Here is a 17,010-nt window from a genome sequence, read left to right as displayed (position 1 = left end):
TCAGAAGGAATGTCAATCTTCCAAACTATAATACAACCTGCATAGCTTTAACCATCATCACTGTATTTCTTTGGCACAAGCACCTATAATTATCCTCTTACCTTTAAAGTGTCGGCCGCCTCTTTGGCCTTTCCTGATAGTAAAATTTCCTTACAGTCAATGTCATTTTTACCACCTCCAAATAAATTTTTTACCTAATTTCAATCACAGCTTATGTGAAGATGTTTTCCTTAAAATCTGATGAGTAAAAAAAAAATATCACCATTTTTCCATAAGTTATTGCCTCAGTCTTTAGAGGTTAATCACTGTCACGACTGACTCTCAATCATAATTAGAACATCTTTTATCTTAAGTCCTAATTGCCCTGAACAATTTCGACCATTAGTGGTTCGATCCATACCTTCTCGTGGTTTAACACGTGCCTCACTTGGCATCATTATAATTACGTCATATTTCCTTTATCAATATTTCTATTCTTGAGAATTTTAAATATTACCTTTCTCCTTGTAAAACCTCTAATGTTATCCTTGAATCATTCCTCATGTATTCCCTAGATATAGGGCATATCAAGATACCATTTATTAATACCAGAATCATTGTCTATATACTTCTGAAAAATTTCTCCACTGATCCTTAAAGGTTGTTATTACCTTAGTCCTTCGTTCCATACTACCCAAACTCATAATGTCCCTATTAAGGGTGAAATGCCATCCTTTATGCATCCCCCATGGTTCATCTCAAGCTATTGAGGTTATGTCCTTAATCCCACCTTTAAAAAGGTACTTGCATCCTTTCATGGATAAATCAAGTCATATATCCCTGATAAGGGTATCTTATTCAATCATTTCCACCTCGATATTCTATACCAAATTTCATAATAGTATCCTTATCCAAAATGAGGTCAATCCATATGGCCTCCAAAAGATAATAACGGTTATCCACTTTTCTTGCCTGATTCGGTAATGATAACAGGGGTGTTCTGGAAGATATTGGTCGTGTTCAACGTTAACTTCTTCTTAATAATTCCTCATTTATTTTTGTTATTTATCTCAACAGTCATCTCAATATTGGGATATCTTTCCTACCTGGCGTCTCCCTTTCTGGGTATCCTGCCACCGGTCTTACACTTCACATTCTTGAAGGTCACTTCCTTCATCCAATTTTTCCTAATTTCTTACTTTCTTGTCTCCTCAGTCTATCCGCGTCTCATTATTTATCCTTCGAACTATCTCAAGGTTTCCTCGAATCCTCCCAACTTACAGGGGATAAAATATATGTATCTCTTATTCCTTCAATCATCAACTTAAACTCATGGTGAATCACCCTCATCCTGACGAGTATATACTTTTCTATTTCTATTGCTACGAGTCTTTAGGGTTTCCTCATACCCAACTCCCTTATCATTCCTCAAACTCTATTGCCTTTATATTCCTTTCCACTTCAGTTTCTTTTTATTTTCCTTTCTTTTATCATTATTTCATGAACCAACACAACATAAGCATTGATTTCAAACATCCCATCATTCTGGATTCGTGTCCTCAGAACGAATCTTGACAACTTTTACAACTTAGATTCATAATTCATCATACTCTTCTGCCTTTGTTCTGGCTCTAAAGCTTTTACACTATCTCCATAACCTTGGGAAATACTTTCCTGAAAATAATTGACTGAACTTAAATCAGTTTATTATAATCTCTTGCTTCGTGCCTTCCTTTGCCTTTCACCAGCGGGTGGCCTCTCTCTTAGGAGGGTAAGTGACAAAAACATTCTTTTGTGATTCGTCAATCATTTAGAATCTCAAATGATTCCTATATTTCCTTTAGCCAGGCTCTTGCCTCGACTGGGTCAGCTTGTTCCTTGGAACTCTGAGAGCTTAGCGACTTAAAGGTCCTGAAAGAATTTCTCACCGCATTGTTTCCTCAGGGTGGTGGTTGGGGATCATAGTCTAAGTTATGTCTAGAAAGGTCCATAAGTTGTCGTATAGGAGTACCGTCTCGGGTCTCCTTTCCTTACTCGACTTCTGTTTCCTTAGTCTGAACGTTCCCTCCTCTTCCCCATAATCGGGGTCATCCTACATGTTTTTAATCCTCATTTTCCACTTCATTATGTTATGGGTTCCTTCTATCTTGATGGCGACCTCCCTGACTATCACGTTCAGGGTTTGCTCTAAATCTTATTCCTCAAACTAGCTGTCATCTAAGATCTCATCTTTAAGCTCTTGAACATTTGGAACCCAAATTCTGTAGGAATACCTCATTATTCCCTTATCATCTTTCTCGGTATTAATCTCTTATCTATTTGTTGGCTCTCTACCTTCATTCATCACTTTTTCTGGCACAATATGTTCTTTTCCAATAATTCGGGCTGTATTGCAATCTCAAACAGCTTTTCGGTACCGGCTCCGGTTACCTTCACTTCTATTTCCATTTTCTCAAAATCTCTTATCAACTCTCCCAAAGACATTTTCATCTTGAGTCTCTCCTTTATACTAAGGGCATTAGCCACCATTTTGGCTTTCCCTGGATGATAAAGAATCTCATAATCGTAATCCTTGATTAGCTCTAACCACCTCCTCTGGCGCATGTTGAGCTCTTTCTGCGTAAAAATGCACTAGAGCACTTATGGCTTGTGTAAATCTCGCACTTCTCTCCATACAAGTAGTGCCTCCAATCTTTAGGGTAAAACTATTGCCACGAGCCCATGCTCATGGATGGGGACATCGAATTTTATATTCCCTTAATTATCTTGACGCGTACACGATTACCTTACTGTGTTGTATAAGAAGCACCCTAATTCCTTATGCGAAGTGTCACTACACTTCACAAAATCTCATTTTCCATCCGGCAATGCCAACATAGTAGCCGTCACCAACCTTTGCTTTAGTTCTCAAAAGCTGTTCTCGCATTTCTCTGTCCATTCGAACTTCTGAGTCTTACGAGTATGTCGTGTTAAAGGGGCTACTATCTTTACAAACTTGAACGAACCTCCGGTAGTGACCAGCCAATCCTACCTCTGGTAGTCGCCCTAACCATGGTCATTATTTCCTCAGTGGTCCTTTATTCATTATTGTCAGGATCCTCCACAGGATCCTCCTCAGCAACAATCCCTTCTAGGACAACATCCTCAATCGCTACATCCTCAATATGAACATCATCCGGTCCCGCGTTAGGACGCTCTATCGGATCCACAATCTGATCTCCAATAAGTAATAAAACATCATCGCGCTGTTGCTCCTCAACCTCAGGGTTTGGAGTTCCGCTACCATATACGATAACGAACTACGCTTCTATCACGATATTTATAAGGGTTCCCATAAGGGTTTTAACTGTCAATACTACATTAGGTAGCCCGACTATGAACTTGGCAAGAGTTCTTATTATCTTTGTGAAATTATTATCTTAACGTCACATCATCTCTGAGATTTATCACGCTTAGCTCTGATACCACTTCTGCAAAACCCTCAAATCCGGGGTCGGGGATCCGGGTTGTCACGAGTTCCATTTCCCTTAATAACACCCAATCTTAATAAACAATCAACTACTCTGTACTGTGACCCCACAATAAACACACACACCACAAGTTATAGTCTCAGAGATGAATATCCAAAAGTAACACGAGTCATTTTATTCCAAAATTATATGCCATTACACCTTAAAAGGGTTTCTGAATAGATTTACATTTCTTTGCCATTATTACAATTGATAAAGATACATAAGTCTGGTACATCAAAAGTTGAAAGCCTAGCCTATTGGTAGTTCCTACCTTAGCTACAGCGACATCAACGCCTATAGGAAACTGCGGAACGTTTCCTATCCGCTCGTGAATTGGGAGCTTGGTCCTGTTCATCTTTTCTATTTGTTGTTGTGTGATGAAAGAAGAAAACAAGGGTGAGCAGCAAGCCCACCAAAATAATATGTATAATGATTAACAATATATGAGCCTTCTCATAGTTTCATGAAAGTCTTGGTCAAAAGAAATGGACCAAGTTTGATATCTTAATGCGATGAAGTCGCAAAATATTCAGGATATATATATATACTTTTCAAAATCTTGGAAGTCGTCTTCCATGCATAATATACACAGAGTTCCGGTTTATAACTGTATAAAACTATCGTTGCAAGGTGATCTCATATATCTAACCTTGTCTCAACGTTTTTCTGAAAATCTTTGACATGCATAAGATAACCATTTACTAGATATAAGTTTAAAAGATAAAGTTACAAGATACTCCAATATACTTATATCTTTTCCAAATACTACTTGAACTACCACCGTTCAAGTTATAATGAGCTTTCAACAGTTCATCACATAGATGAGACTACAAGACAAGATTTGAATAGATTAATCTTTGAAGTATTATTGAAGGAAATGAAGTTATGATATACTTCATTAAGTTCCGATATATATATATATCCACATATATATCTTCTTTATACATTTCCTGAAAACCTCTGTCGTGTAAAGTATGAACAGAGTTTGTAACATCCAATAAATTTTTGGAAGGAAAAAGAATTGTGGCATAAACCCGATATCTTGCTGATCAGGCAAAGATACCAATAAGTAACCTTTTTCTACTAGTAGATGGATGAATTCCCCACTGGTCATCACCCTGGTCGCAATAGGACCTTATGCTGGACTCCCACTCAGCCCCTTACGCATTTGATGGACTCCCACTGAGCCACTTACACTATCATGGACACCCACTGAGCCCATGTTGCTTATGCCGACTCGATAGATGGACTTACTTCCCGAACGTTGGGTAAGTAATCAATTTATTTATCAAAACAGCAACCTCGTTGCGAATGTAAAATACACCACTGAGCCGGATCCCCCAGGTTTTGAGCGAATATTTAAATCTCCTTTGAAAGGAAGATCTTAAACATAAAAATGAGTTTTGGGATCCGCTCTAACTTTTAAAAATCATTTTGAAGACTCGAAAATACTTTAAAGAGTGTTTGGAATACTGCTGATTTAATCAAGTAAATCAGTCCCGATATATTAGAAAATATCTGAATATTATTATTAAAATAATATTCCCATAATGATAATCCTTTTAAAAATAATTGAAGTAGAAGTTGTAAAACTTATACTTGAAACGAGTATTAAATAACCAAAGATATACTTATTCGAAAGTACTATCTTTATTTGAATAATCAAAAATAAGTTTGATTATCGACACCTTATTCTTTAATAAAATAAAGAATATATTTCAGCAAATAATCGGAGTCATAGATCCTCAAATGAATATTCAAATAATATTCATTAAATAATATAAACTGTGTCATAAGCCCTCGAATGAATATTCAAATAATATTCAATAAATAATATAAAAGAGTCATAAGCCCTCGAATGAATATTCGTAATAATATTCATTAAATAAAATAAAAGGAGTCATAAGCCCTCGAATGAATATTCGTAATAATATTCATTAAATAAATAAAAGTTATCGAATAAACCTTATTCGATTAATAGTTTTGAAAACTATATCAATATATATATATATATATATTTAAATATATATATATATAATATACTTGGGAACATCGACTCCCGGTTTTAGAAAATGTTCACATTGGGGTCCCCTTTACTAAGGGTATATGCAAATTACCGCTTATCTCTAGCATAGGTATTATGCAACTAATAAGCATTTGAACCAACAGATATATAAATAAAGAATATGAAACAGGCATGCATATATACCATATCACATGCTCCAATATATCGCAAGAATTTGCTAATTAACCAACATGCATTTATCACAAGACAATGCATATACATATATACATCACAACAACAGTATAGCGGGTAGAAAACTTGCCTGAGTGCTCCCGGATAGACTTAAGCTTAGAGTGGGTCCGATAACCTATGAACAACAACATAAGTCGGAATTAAACCCCGGTCGCTTAAGAAACTAGACTTTAACCATTTAGAGTCCTAACGTTCGCTTTCGCGCTTAACGATTTACTTAAGTCGCTCGAGTACCCTCGGCTCCACCATTTTTAATAAATTAGCCATTACGAGTTTTAAGGCGATTCTTTCGCGAGTGCCTTACCAACTGCCTAATCCACTTTATATAATTGTTTCATATTCCAATTAGTCATTTAAGGGCCTTAACCAAGGTTTCAAAGTAAGGCGAGGGGTAATGGTTCGGTCGCGAAACGCCGTTACTTAAAACGGTCGTTTCTCCTAAACCGTACATCGGATTCAAGCGTACCACATATCAAAACGAAGCTCGTAACATGAACTATCTAAACATGGCAATGGTCAAAACTTAAAAGTGAGTTCAAGGGTTCTAATTTTAAGAACAAAAACAGTCTACGGTAAATCGGGCATTACGACGGCTATGTTTACGCGATTTCCCAAATTTTTACCATTCCAAATCATATCAATCCAACTACCAATCAACAAAAACTCAAGATACACATCAATGCTACTGATTTGAGTCATAATAAGCTCAAGTATCTCAATCCAATCATATATTATAACATCTCCAAATTCAACTAAACTACTTAACAATTAAGCTCGAATCATGCTTATCATTCAAATTACTACTCATCCATCCAAACCATCTCCAAACTTCAACATTCAAACTTATTACTAAAGGGTGTGAAGATTTATACCTTTATTGGAGGGTGGAAAGTTACTAGGAAGCCTTATGGAGACTCCTACAAGCTTGATCTTTCCAAAGAAATCAAGAACACAAAGTTAGGCTTTGAAGTTTCTAAAAGTCCGATTTAAAAAACTATAAAAATGAGGGTCTTACCATGCTTATTTGGAAGAGACTTGTGAACCAGAGTTGTAGGCCATCTCAATACCTTTCCAACGAGCTATAGAACACAACATTTGAGTGAGTATTGAAGGAGATATGGCAGTTTGAAGTTTCTGGGTTTGTTTTAGCCGAGAGCTTTCTTCTTGAAATGGGAAAGTCAACTTTCAATTTATATTTGTGTTATGATATTTGTTGGTTGGTTGCTTCCTTTTGTCTTGGAAATAAATTAAATTTTTACCATGGTGAAAAATGTGTGGCTCACAATCAACCAACCAATCCTTCCCACTTGTCATGCTTAGGTCATCAAGTTTAGGTCATCTTGTTACACTTGTCTTCTTCTTGTTGGTTTGATGACATCATCATCCCTAACCTCCTTGATTAACTCCTAATTGCTTGCCTAATGACCGCTGATCTGTTATACAGTTTACTTAACTTTCGTTCTCGTTTATCGTTTGAGGGATTATACCCGGGATCTTATTACTTGGGTTCCCTTAACCTTTCTCAATACATTATATTCCTTTTATGATCCTCTCTTAAAATCCTTGAATTTAAATCCTTTTTATTCTGTTACCTTATACTCAATTCTTTCCGTATCTGGTGGATTTTCGGGAAAAAACAAAGTGTCCGGATCCGAATTCTAATGACCTTTACATACACTCATTTACTTTATGGAATACTAATACGATCTTAGAATTTCCATAACAGTACTCCTATATAACGTGGTCTGATAATTTTCCTTAATCAGCATCGTCAACAAAAGTTACTATTCATCCGGGTTTCAAAATTTTCCAAAAATTGGGGTTATTATAAAACTTGTACGACTGTCTCATCTTATGATGAGTTTTGACAGTCTCATCAATTGGTGAGTTTCGTTCCATTTCATATCACATTTTCTTAAGCTATCATAATTCTCGTTTTCTGTTTATTCAAGTATCCATGGCAAGTTCTTCACAGAATAGGAATTTGGATGAGGCGTATGCGGATCTTTCTTTGAATAGCGATGATGAGGAGGGTCTTATTCTGGAAGACATTCCTGTTATTGAGGGTCAGGATGGGATGGAGAGATGTCTGGTGGGTCGTTTTGTCACGTCCAGAAAGGTGAATTTCATGGCTATGCAAGATACGTTATCGTCAATCTGGAGACCAGTCAAAGGGGTGTTTATGGAGGAAACGGACCAGCCTAATATGTTCTTGTTTAAGTTCTTCCATGACCGGGATATACAGAGGGTGCTTGACGATGGTCCATGGACTTTTAATCAACAAGTTCTCGTTATAAAGAAGTTTAATCCTGAGGAGCAATTGAAGGACATTAACTTATCAGAATTATTTATGTGGGTTCAAGTTTATGATGTGCCTATCGGTTTTAAATCAGACTTTGTTTTGAAATCAATTGGTAATTTTGTGGGGAGGTATATGGAGTCAGATCCCAAAAACTTTAAAGGAATTTTCAGGAATTATTTAAGGATCAAGGTTGTCAATGACATTTCTCGTCCTCTGAAGAGTCAAATGAGAATCAAAAAACCTGGGGGTGAATGGCTGTGGATTCGATTCAAATATGAACAACTCCCTTCTTTTTGCTTTTATTGTGGGAGGATTGGTCACACTGAAAAGTTTTGTGTGGAATTGTTCGATAATAATCAGTCACAGGAGAGCAGGAAGTATGATAGTTCTTTGCGTGCATCTTTTAGAAATCAAGAATATACTAAAGGTAATCAGTGGATAAGGGGAGCAGATGGGACAGTGCTGAACGGAGTAAAGTTGAATGACGAAGAAAAGGACGGTGGAACAATGGAGAATCACAGGGAGGGTGGTAGCGAGAATCATGCAGAAAATGATGATGATCCTCGAAAATCAGGAAAGTTGGTTGTGTCGAACGTGAATAGTGGAGGTGAGTTAAGGAAGATGGATAATGTGGAGCCAAAAAATTTAGAAACTTTGAATGGGAGGCGGGAAAAGGGGTTTGAGGGAATAGAGACATCTGGGTTGGCTATTATTATGGATCCTAAAAGGCGTAGAGTGGATGACCCATTAACAGAGAGGCCCAATAACATTTTAAATACTGAAGATGATATTATGTTTGAGTCTCAGGTGGATGATAATAATGTTCCAAAAAACGTGGAGAAGGCGGGCTCTGTAATGGGGGCTCGCCTAGCATTATGACTACTCTAAGTTGGAATTGCCATGGGCTTGGGACCCCATGGGCCGTTCAATTCCTTAAGGAGTCTATACTCCAAAAGAATCCCAGTTATGTGTTTTTAAGTGAGACCTTATGCAAGAAAGATAGAACAGAGAAAGTTAGAGATATGGTTGGTTTTGAAGGAGCGTATACAGTGGATGCACAAGGGCACAGTGGGGGGTTAGTTTTGTTTTGGAGGAATAAGGATGAGGTTACAGTTCAGTCACATAGTAAAAATCATATAGATGTCATAGTTGAAGTTCATGGGAAGTTTAAATATAGATTGACAGGATTCTATGGGGAACCAGATAGAACAAAGAGAAACGAAACATGGGATCTTATACGTAGATTACACACCCAATCTGTTTTGCCGTGGTGTATTATAGGGGATCTGAATAATATTTTGAAGCAAGAGGAGAAACGTGGCGGGCATCCGTATCCGTCTTGGTTGATTCAAGGTTTCCAGCAGGTTATTGATGATTGTGATCTGAATGATATGGATATGATAGGTTATCCTTATACTTGGGAGAGAGGGCAGGGTACGAAAGAGTGGATAGAGGTCAGACTGGACAGGGCACTTGTGTCAAATAGTTTTATGCAGCACTTTGCAGAGGCTAAGCTTACAAATATGGAAATTTCCACGTCTGATCATAACCCTATACTTATGGAACCTTTTGCGGTCTCTCATACAGTTGTTGTGAAAGGTCTGAGGTTCGAAAACGCGTGGTTGAGAGATCCTATGTGCAGAAAAATCGTAGAAGATTCGTGGCAGTTGGCTGAAGGTAAACCTTTTAAGGAGAAAATTGATTGTTGCTTGGCAGTGCTGGTTAAGTGGGGAAAAGAGATTACAGGTAGTTTCAAGTCTCGCATCAATCAGTGTAAGAAAACGATGAGAGTGTTGAAAGGGAGGAAGGATTCAAACTCTATTCAATTGTATAGGGGGACAGCCAAAAAATTAACAGAAATTTATAACGATCAAGAGGTGTTTTGGAGACAAAGATGCAAGCAATTATGGCTTAGGGAGGGTGATTCTAATAGTAAGTATTTTCATGTTGCTACTAAGGCTCGTCGTAAACTTAATAAGATTAGCACATTGGCTAATAAGGAAGGTGTTCAGGTTGGGTGGGATGAAGGGATTCAGGAAGTAATGATTGAATATTTTTCTGAGCTCTTTACAGCTACGGATATGGATTGGACAGAGGTAGTGAGCTACGTTAATCGTCGTGTCACTAACGAGCAGAATGCGGATTTGTTGCTTCCTATCGACCCTAGTGAAGTAAATATTGCTCTCTTTAATATGCACCCAGATAAATCCCCGGGTCCAGATGGGATGAGTCCCGGTTTTTATCAGAAGTATTGGAGTATAGTGGGTGGTGATTTAATTCAGCTAGTGCAACAATTCTTCTTGGCAGAAAAGTTTGACAGGTACATCACTGATACTAATATAGTTTTGATTCCGAAGAAGCAAGATCCTTCTAATATGACTGAGCTTCGTCCAATATCTTTATGCAATGTATCGTATAAAATTGCTTCGAAAGTGATGGCTAACAGGGTCAAGAAAGTGCTCGATGGTGTGATTTCTGAAACTCAGAGTGCATTTATTCCTGGGAGATTAATTTCTGACAATAACATGATTGCCTACGAAGTTATGCATTATATGAAGAGGAAAGTGAGTGGAAAAGCAGGGTGGATGGCTCTCAAACTAGACATGAGTAAAGCATATGACAGGGTGGAGTGGAATTTCTTGCGTGCTATGCTTGTTAAGCTTGGATTCGATGGAAAAATGGTTAATTTGTTATTAGAATGTGTAACTTCAGCCAGATATAGAATTAACCATGCAGGTAAGGAATTTGGTTTAATTGAGCCAGGTAGAGGAATCAGACAAGGAGACCCATTGTCATCCTATATCTTTCTTATATGTATGGAAGGGCTCACAGCATTAATTCAGGAGAACGAGAGAATGAAGAATATAAAGGGTATAAAGGTTGCTAGGGGTGCTCCGAGTTTATCACACATGTTCTTTGCTGACGACAGCTACATATACTGCCAGGCAAGTAGAGAAGTGGCTACTAAAGTGATCAACATGCTGCAAGTGTATGAAAAAGCTTCGGGTCAGAAATTAAATGCAACAAAGTCTTCAGCGTTCTTTAGTTGCAATGTTACTCAGGAGGAGAGGGTCGACATTTGCAACATACTGCAGTTTCAAGAAGCAGGTGCAAATACAACTTATCTTGGTATTCCTAGTATTATAGGGAGAAATAAAAATGTTGTTCTTGGGTATTTAAAAGAGCGAATGCAGAAAAGGATGGAAGGTTATGACAAGAAGATTCTGTCGAAGGGGGGAAAGGAAATTTTGCTAAAATCAGTGGTACAGACAGTACCTAGTTATGCTATGGGAATGTTCTTGTTACCTAAGAAGCTTTGTAGTGAAATGGAGAGTCTTATGTGCAAGTTTTGGTGGCGGAATTCAGCTAAAGCAAAGGGCATTCACTGGATGAGTTGGTACCGTTTGAGTGCCAGAAAATCAGAAGGTGGGCTAGGTTTTCGAAGAATGCACGAGTTTAATATGGCTTTATTGGGTAGGCAAGGGTGGAGGTTGATTATGCGTCCAGATTGTTTAGTGAGCAAGATTTACAGAGCAAGATACTACTCGGGTGGCTCTTTCCTTACTGCCTCTCTTGGTAGTAATCCGAGTTTTGTATGGCGCAGTATCTTTGAAACACAGGAGATGCTAAAGAAGTATACAGGACGTCGAGTGGGGTCTGGGAACAATATTGATGTTCTTCATGATCCTTGGTTACCATGTGTGGATGATCCTTACATTCATACAAGTCATGAAGCTATTAATGGTAGAAAGGTAAATTCGTTGATGGTGGCTGATCAAGATAGGTGGGATACTGAGTTAATCAACGACATGTTTACTGAAAGGGATGCTAATCTAATTCTATCAATACCTCTCCAACGTGCAGAAGAGGATTCTTGGTATTGGAGAAGAGAAAAAATGGGTCAGTATTCGGTCAGAAGTGCATATGCGGCTTTGAATGAATCAAGAGAGGTGACTCATGCTAGTGATAATTCTGGTTTCTGGAGAAAGATCTGGAATTTAAAAATCCCTTTAAAGGTAAAGCACTTCTTGTGGCGAGCATTGACAGGGTGTTTACCTACGAAGGAGCAGCTTTTGAGCAGGAGAGTAGCAGTTATAGAACAATGCCCAGTTTGTAACCTGGAATCAGACACCGTTAGTCACATTTTAATAACATGTCCATTTGCTAAGTTGTGCTGGACTAAGGTGGGATGTCAGATTGATACGCACATGAATCAGAGTTTCCAGGAATGGTTAAGTGGTGCAGTACAGAAGTATAAGGGCGAGGAATTATTAAGAATTTGTATGGTATGTTGGTCTATCTGGAAAAACAGGAACAGCATAGTTTGGAATCAGAAAGGTGCAGAGTTTGTAGAGGTGGTAGCTTCAGCTACCCAATTCCTTGATCACTGGAAAAATGCACAAGACAGGTCGTATGACTCCTCCTTTGGGTTTATGACCCTAAATGATGGGGAAGTGCATTGGAAACCACCACATGAAGGAACGATTAAGGTGAATACAGATGCTGCGTTGTTTGAGGATTCTAATTGTTATGCTTATGCTATAGTAGCTCGTGATCATGAGGGGAAGCTGGTAGAGGCTGTGTCGAGTTGCAGACAAGGAAGGGTGGATCCAGAGCTAGCAGAGGCCATCGGAATAAGGGAAGCACTCAGCTGGATCAAAGCTAAAGCGTGGCCAAGTGTAATTCTGGAAACGGATTGCCTGACAGTAACACAGGCTATTCGCTGCTCTTCGATCAATCTTTCTTATCTGGGAAGAGTGATAGATGAGTGTAAGCGTCTACTTACTGAACTAGTTAACCGCGAGGTGGTACTAAAATTTGTTAAACGTTCTGCGAACAACGTGGCTCACTACATAGCGAGACATAGTAGTTCATTAGCGGATCGTGTTTTGAGAGGGGAAGATGTCCCTCCCGATTTTATTCATGTATTGTTTAATGATTTGAGAGTTGAATGAAATGACCTATTTCCTTGGCAAAAAAAAAATAAAAATAAAACTTGTACGACTAGATTGCAAATTTCACAAAGAACACAATCCACTATATCATCACATCAATCTATTCCAGAATAAGAAACCCCCAAATTTCAATTAAGAACATTCATACGGGTTATAAACCCTAATTTTAAATCGAAAATCAAACTCAAATTTGAACATGTTATTGAACTCCAAATCAGACGTATAATATACCAAAATCATCAGGAAAACAAGCTCTACAACATGCAATCATCAAATCATACAAACAATCATCCGAACAAAAATTCATATTTTTAATAAATTTAATTCGAAAATAAATAAAATTATAAAAAATAAACCTTGATTTCTACAGTAAAATGAAGATCAGAATCTGGTAAAACACTTCAAATCCTTCATTTTGGTTACTCAAGCTTTGAAAACAGAGATCGGTAATGCCTTCGTTTTGCTGTTTGATTCTTAGAACAGTTTATGCAATTAGGGTTTTTCTCTGAAAATTATAAAATTAACTATCTGCAAATGATTTTGATACGAAATAAAATACGGTAAAAGGCTATTTATAATTACGGAAAATTAGTATCCCGTTGGATCATTTCGGATATAAAACGGTACATTTATTTATAAAAACTGATCCAAACGGTATCAGTTTTCAGGATAATTATCCAAACCAGTACAATTTGTACTGCGATCTTGGTCTTAGCGCCTGGTTACACGTACTACGAAGTGATAATTGGGATAGTTTAATAAAAAGCTCTCGTTTATCGAAAATACGGGTTTTATTGATTTACCGAAACGAATATTGTATCGAAAATGTTGCGCCGGGACCCGCGCAGAACAAACCGTACGCCGGATCGAAAAAGTCGAAACATGGAATATGCTCGGAATATTACAATTAGGTTAGGAAGGAGTTCTCGGAAGAGTTTCGGGTTCCAAAAACGTAACAACGGGTGACGTCGGTTGGTTCCCATTTTTATAAAATAGATTTTAAATACCCGGAAAAAGATTTTATAAATTTCATATGATTCTTATAAATTCATAAATCATCATAAAAATAATTAAGAAGATATGACAATTATTTATATTTTATTTTGGAAATATAAAAATTAAAATACTCAATTAATATTATTTTTGAATATCCAAGTACAGATAACACTTAACAATTAACTCACAGAACAGATACTGAACACACATAATAATTATTTAATAGCAAAAATAATTACACGATATATCCCGGATATTACATCCTTCCCCCTTAAAAGGATTCTGTCCTCAGAATCTCCTAAGAAAACAAATGAGGGTACTTTTCTCTCATATCACTTTTACTCCCAGGTTGACTCTTCAACCTTTGGGTTTTTCCACAATACTCTTACTAGCTTTACCACTTTATTTCTCAATACTTTCTCACTCTCCTCTAGAATCGCTATCGGACTCTCTACATATGACAAATCTGCCTGAAGCTCTATTGGCTCATATTCTATTACATGCCTGGAGTCTGGATTATATTTCTTGAGCATCGATACGTGAAAAACATTGTGAATGTGCTCCATGTGCGGTGGTAACGCCAACTCGTAAGCTACTTTGCCAACGCACTTTAGGATCTCAAAAGGTCCGACATATCTTGAGCTTAACTTCCCTTTCTTTCCAAACCTCGTTAGTCCTTTCCATGGTGATACTTTCAATAATACCAAGCTTCCTTCTTCAAATTCCATGTCTTTCCTTGACTGGTTTGCATATTTCCTCTGACGATCTTGTGCGGCTATCAATCTTTTCTGGATAATTTCAACAATTTCCTTTGTCTGCTGTACCAGTTCAGGTCCAAGTATCTTGCGTTCTCCTACTTCGTCCCAATATATTGGAGATCTACATTTGCGTCCATAAAGGGCTTCATAGGGTGGCATCCCAATGCTGGAATGATAATTGTTGTTGTAAGCAAACTCTAGCAGAGGTAAATGTTCGTCCCAACTTCCTTTGAAATCAATAGCACAAACACGTAATATGTCCTCAATTGTCTGGATCGTTCTTTCACTTTGGCCATCCGTCTGGAGGTGATAGGCCGTACTCATATTCAGTCTTGTTCCCAAACATTCTTGAAAACTCTTCCAAACTCTTGAATTAAACCTTGGATCTCGATCAGATACAATAGTCACTGGAACTCCATGACGAACTACGATTTCCTTCAGGTACATATGGACTAACTTGTCGAGCGGAAATCTTTCATTTATAGGCAGAAAATGAGCTGACTTGGTAAGTCTATCTACTATAACCCAAATGGCATCATGGTTAGCCCTTCTCCTTGGTAATCCAATTATAAAATCCATGGAAATATGTTCCCACTTCCACTCTAGAATCTCCAATGGCTGTAACAATCCACTTGGTTTTTGATGCTCTGCTTTAACTCTTTGACATGTATAACATCGGTTAACCCATTCCGTAATTTCCCTCTTCATATCCGGCCACCAATAATTCTTCTTTAAATTTCTGTACATTTTGGTACTCCCTGGATGGAGGGAATATCTTGAACTATGTGCCTCTTGTAAAATTTCATTTTTCAGCTCCGTCACTGGTGGAACCCAAATTCTAGATGAAAACCTCAGAATACCTTGATCATCCTTTTGCGTGCATAACTCTTCACCTACCAAACGATTTATATCTTGATCCATTACATCTTCCTGACATTTCTTTATTTTCTCAAATAATTCCGGTTGGAAAGTCATACTGTATACTTTCGCTTCCTCAGGCTTGCAAACTTTAATCTCCAATTCCAATTTCTAAAATTCCTTATATATATCTTCAGGTACTGATAACACATTCAACCTTTCCTTCTGACTCAATGCGTCTGCTACCACGTTCGCTTTACCGGGATGATAATTAATTGAGTAATCATAGTCTTTGATCAACTCTAACCATCTCCTTTGCCTCATATTAAGTTCCTTCTATGTGAATATGTACTTTAAGCTTTTGTGATCCGTAAAAATCTCGCACTTTTCTCCATACAAATAATGTCTCCAAATCTTCAAAGCGAAAACTATGGCTGCTAGCTCCAAATCATGAGTAGGATACTTTTGTTCGTGTGATTTCAATTGCCTTGACGCATACGCAATCACCTTTTCGTGCTACATTAAAACACATCCTAGTCCTTTGTGAGAAGCATCGCTATAAATTACGAAATTCCCTTGATCGTCTGGAAGTGATAAAACAGGTGCCGTGATTAATCTCCGCTTCAACTCCTGAAAACTTTCTTCGCACTTGTCATTCCATATAAACTTTTCATTCTTTCGTGTAAGCTTTGTCAATGGTGTTGCAATCCTTGAGAAATTCTGAATGAATCGTCGATAATATCCCGCCAATCCCAAGAAACTTCTTACCTCAGTGGGTGTTCTCGGTCTCTCCCAATTCGTAATTGCCTCGATCTTTTACGGGTCCACTTTGATCCCTTCGTTACTGACTATGTGTCCTAAGAACTGAACTTCCTGTAGCCAAAACTCACACTTCGAGAATTTAGCTTATAATTTCTTTTTTTCTTAAAATCTCCAAAGCTGTCCTCACATGTTCCACATGATCCTCTTCCCTCTTTGAATAGATTAAAATATCGTCTATAAACACAATAACAAACTTATCCAAATACTCCTTGAAAATTCTGTTCATCAGGTCCATAAACGCTGCCGGGGCATTAGTCAATCCAAAAGACATTACTAAAAATTCATAATGTCCATACCTTGTTCGAAAAGCTGTCTTTGGTATATCTTCTGGCTTGATCTTTAGTTGATGATATCCTGATCTTAAATCAATTTTGGAGAAGTACTTGGCTCCCTTCAATTGGTCAAACAAATCATTAATTCTAGGTAACAGATACTTGTTCTTGATTGTAAGCTTATTGAGTTCTCTATAGTCGATGCACAGTCTCATGCTTCCATCTTTCTTCTTGACAAATAATACCGGGGCTCCCCACGGGGATATACTGGGTCTGATTACTCCTTTCTCTAATAATTC

General features: G+C 37.6%; 1 protein-coding gene across 1 annotated transcript; it reads left to right on the top strand.

Annotated features, from left to right (window-relative positions):
• The first annotated feature begins 9,072 nt into the window (after positions 1 to 9,072).
• LOC141679917 (uncharacterized) lies at positions 9,073 to 13,005 on the top strand. The gene has a single exon (XM_074486297.1). The coding sequence runs from the start codon at positions 9,073 to 9,075 to the stop codon at positions 13,003 to 13,005; it is 3,933 nt and encodes a 1,310-aa protein (XP_074342398.1).
• The last annotated feature ends 4,005 nt before the right edge of the window (positions 13,006 to 17,010 follow it).

Source organism: Apium graveolens, chromosome 1 (assembly GCF_009905375.1).
Source record: "Apium graveolens cultivar Ventura chromosome 1, ASM990537v1, whole genome shotgun sequence".
NCBI classification, from domain to species: domain Eukaryota; kingdom Viridiplantae; phylum Streptophyta; class Magnoliopsida; order Apiales; family Apiaceae; genus Apium; species Apium graveolens.
This window is presented reverse-complemented; position numbering and strand designations above follow the sequence as displayed.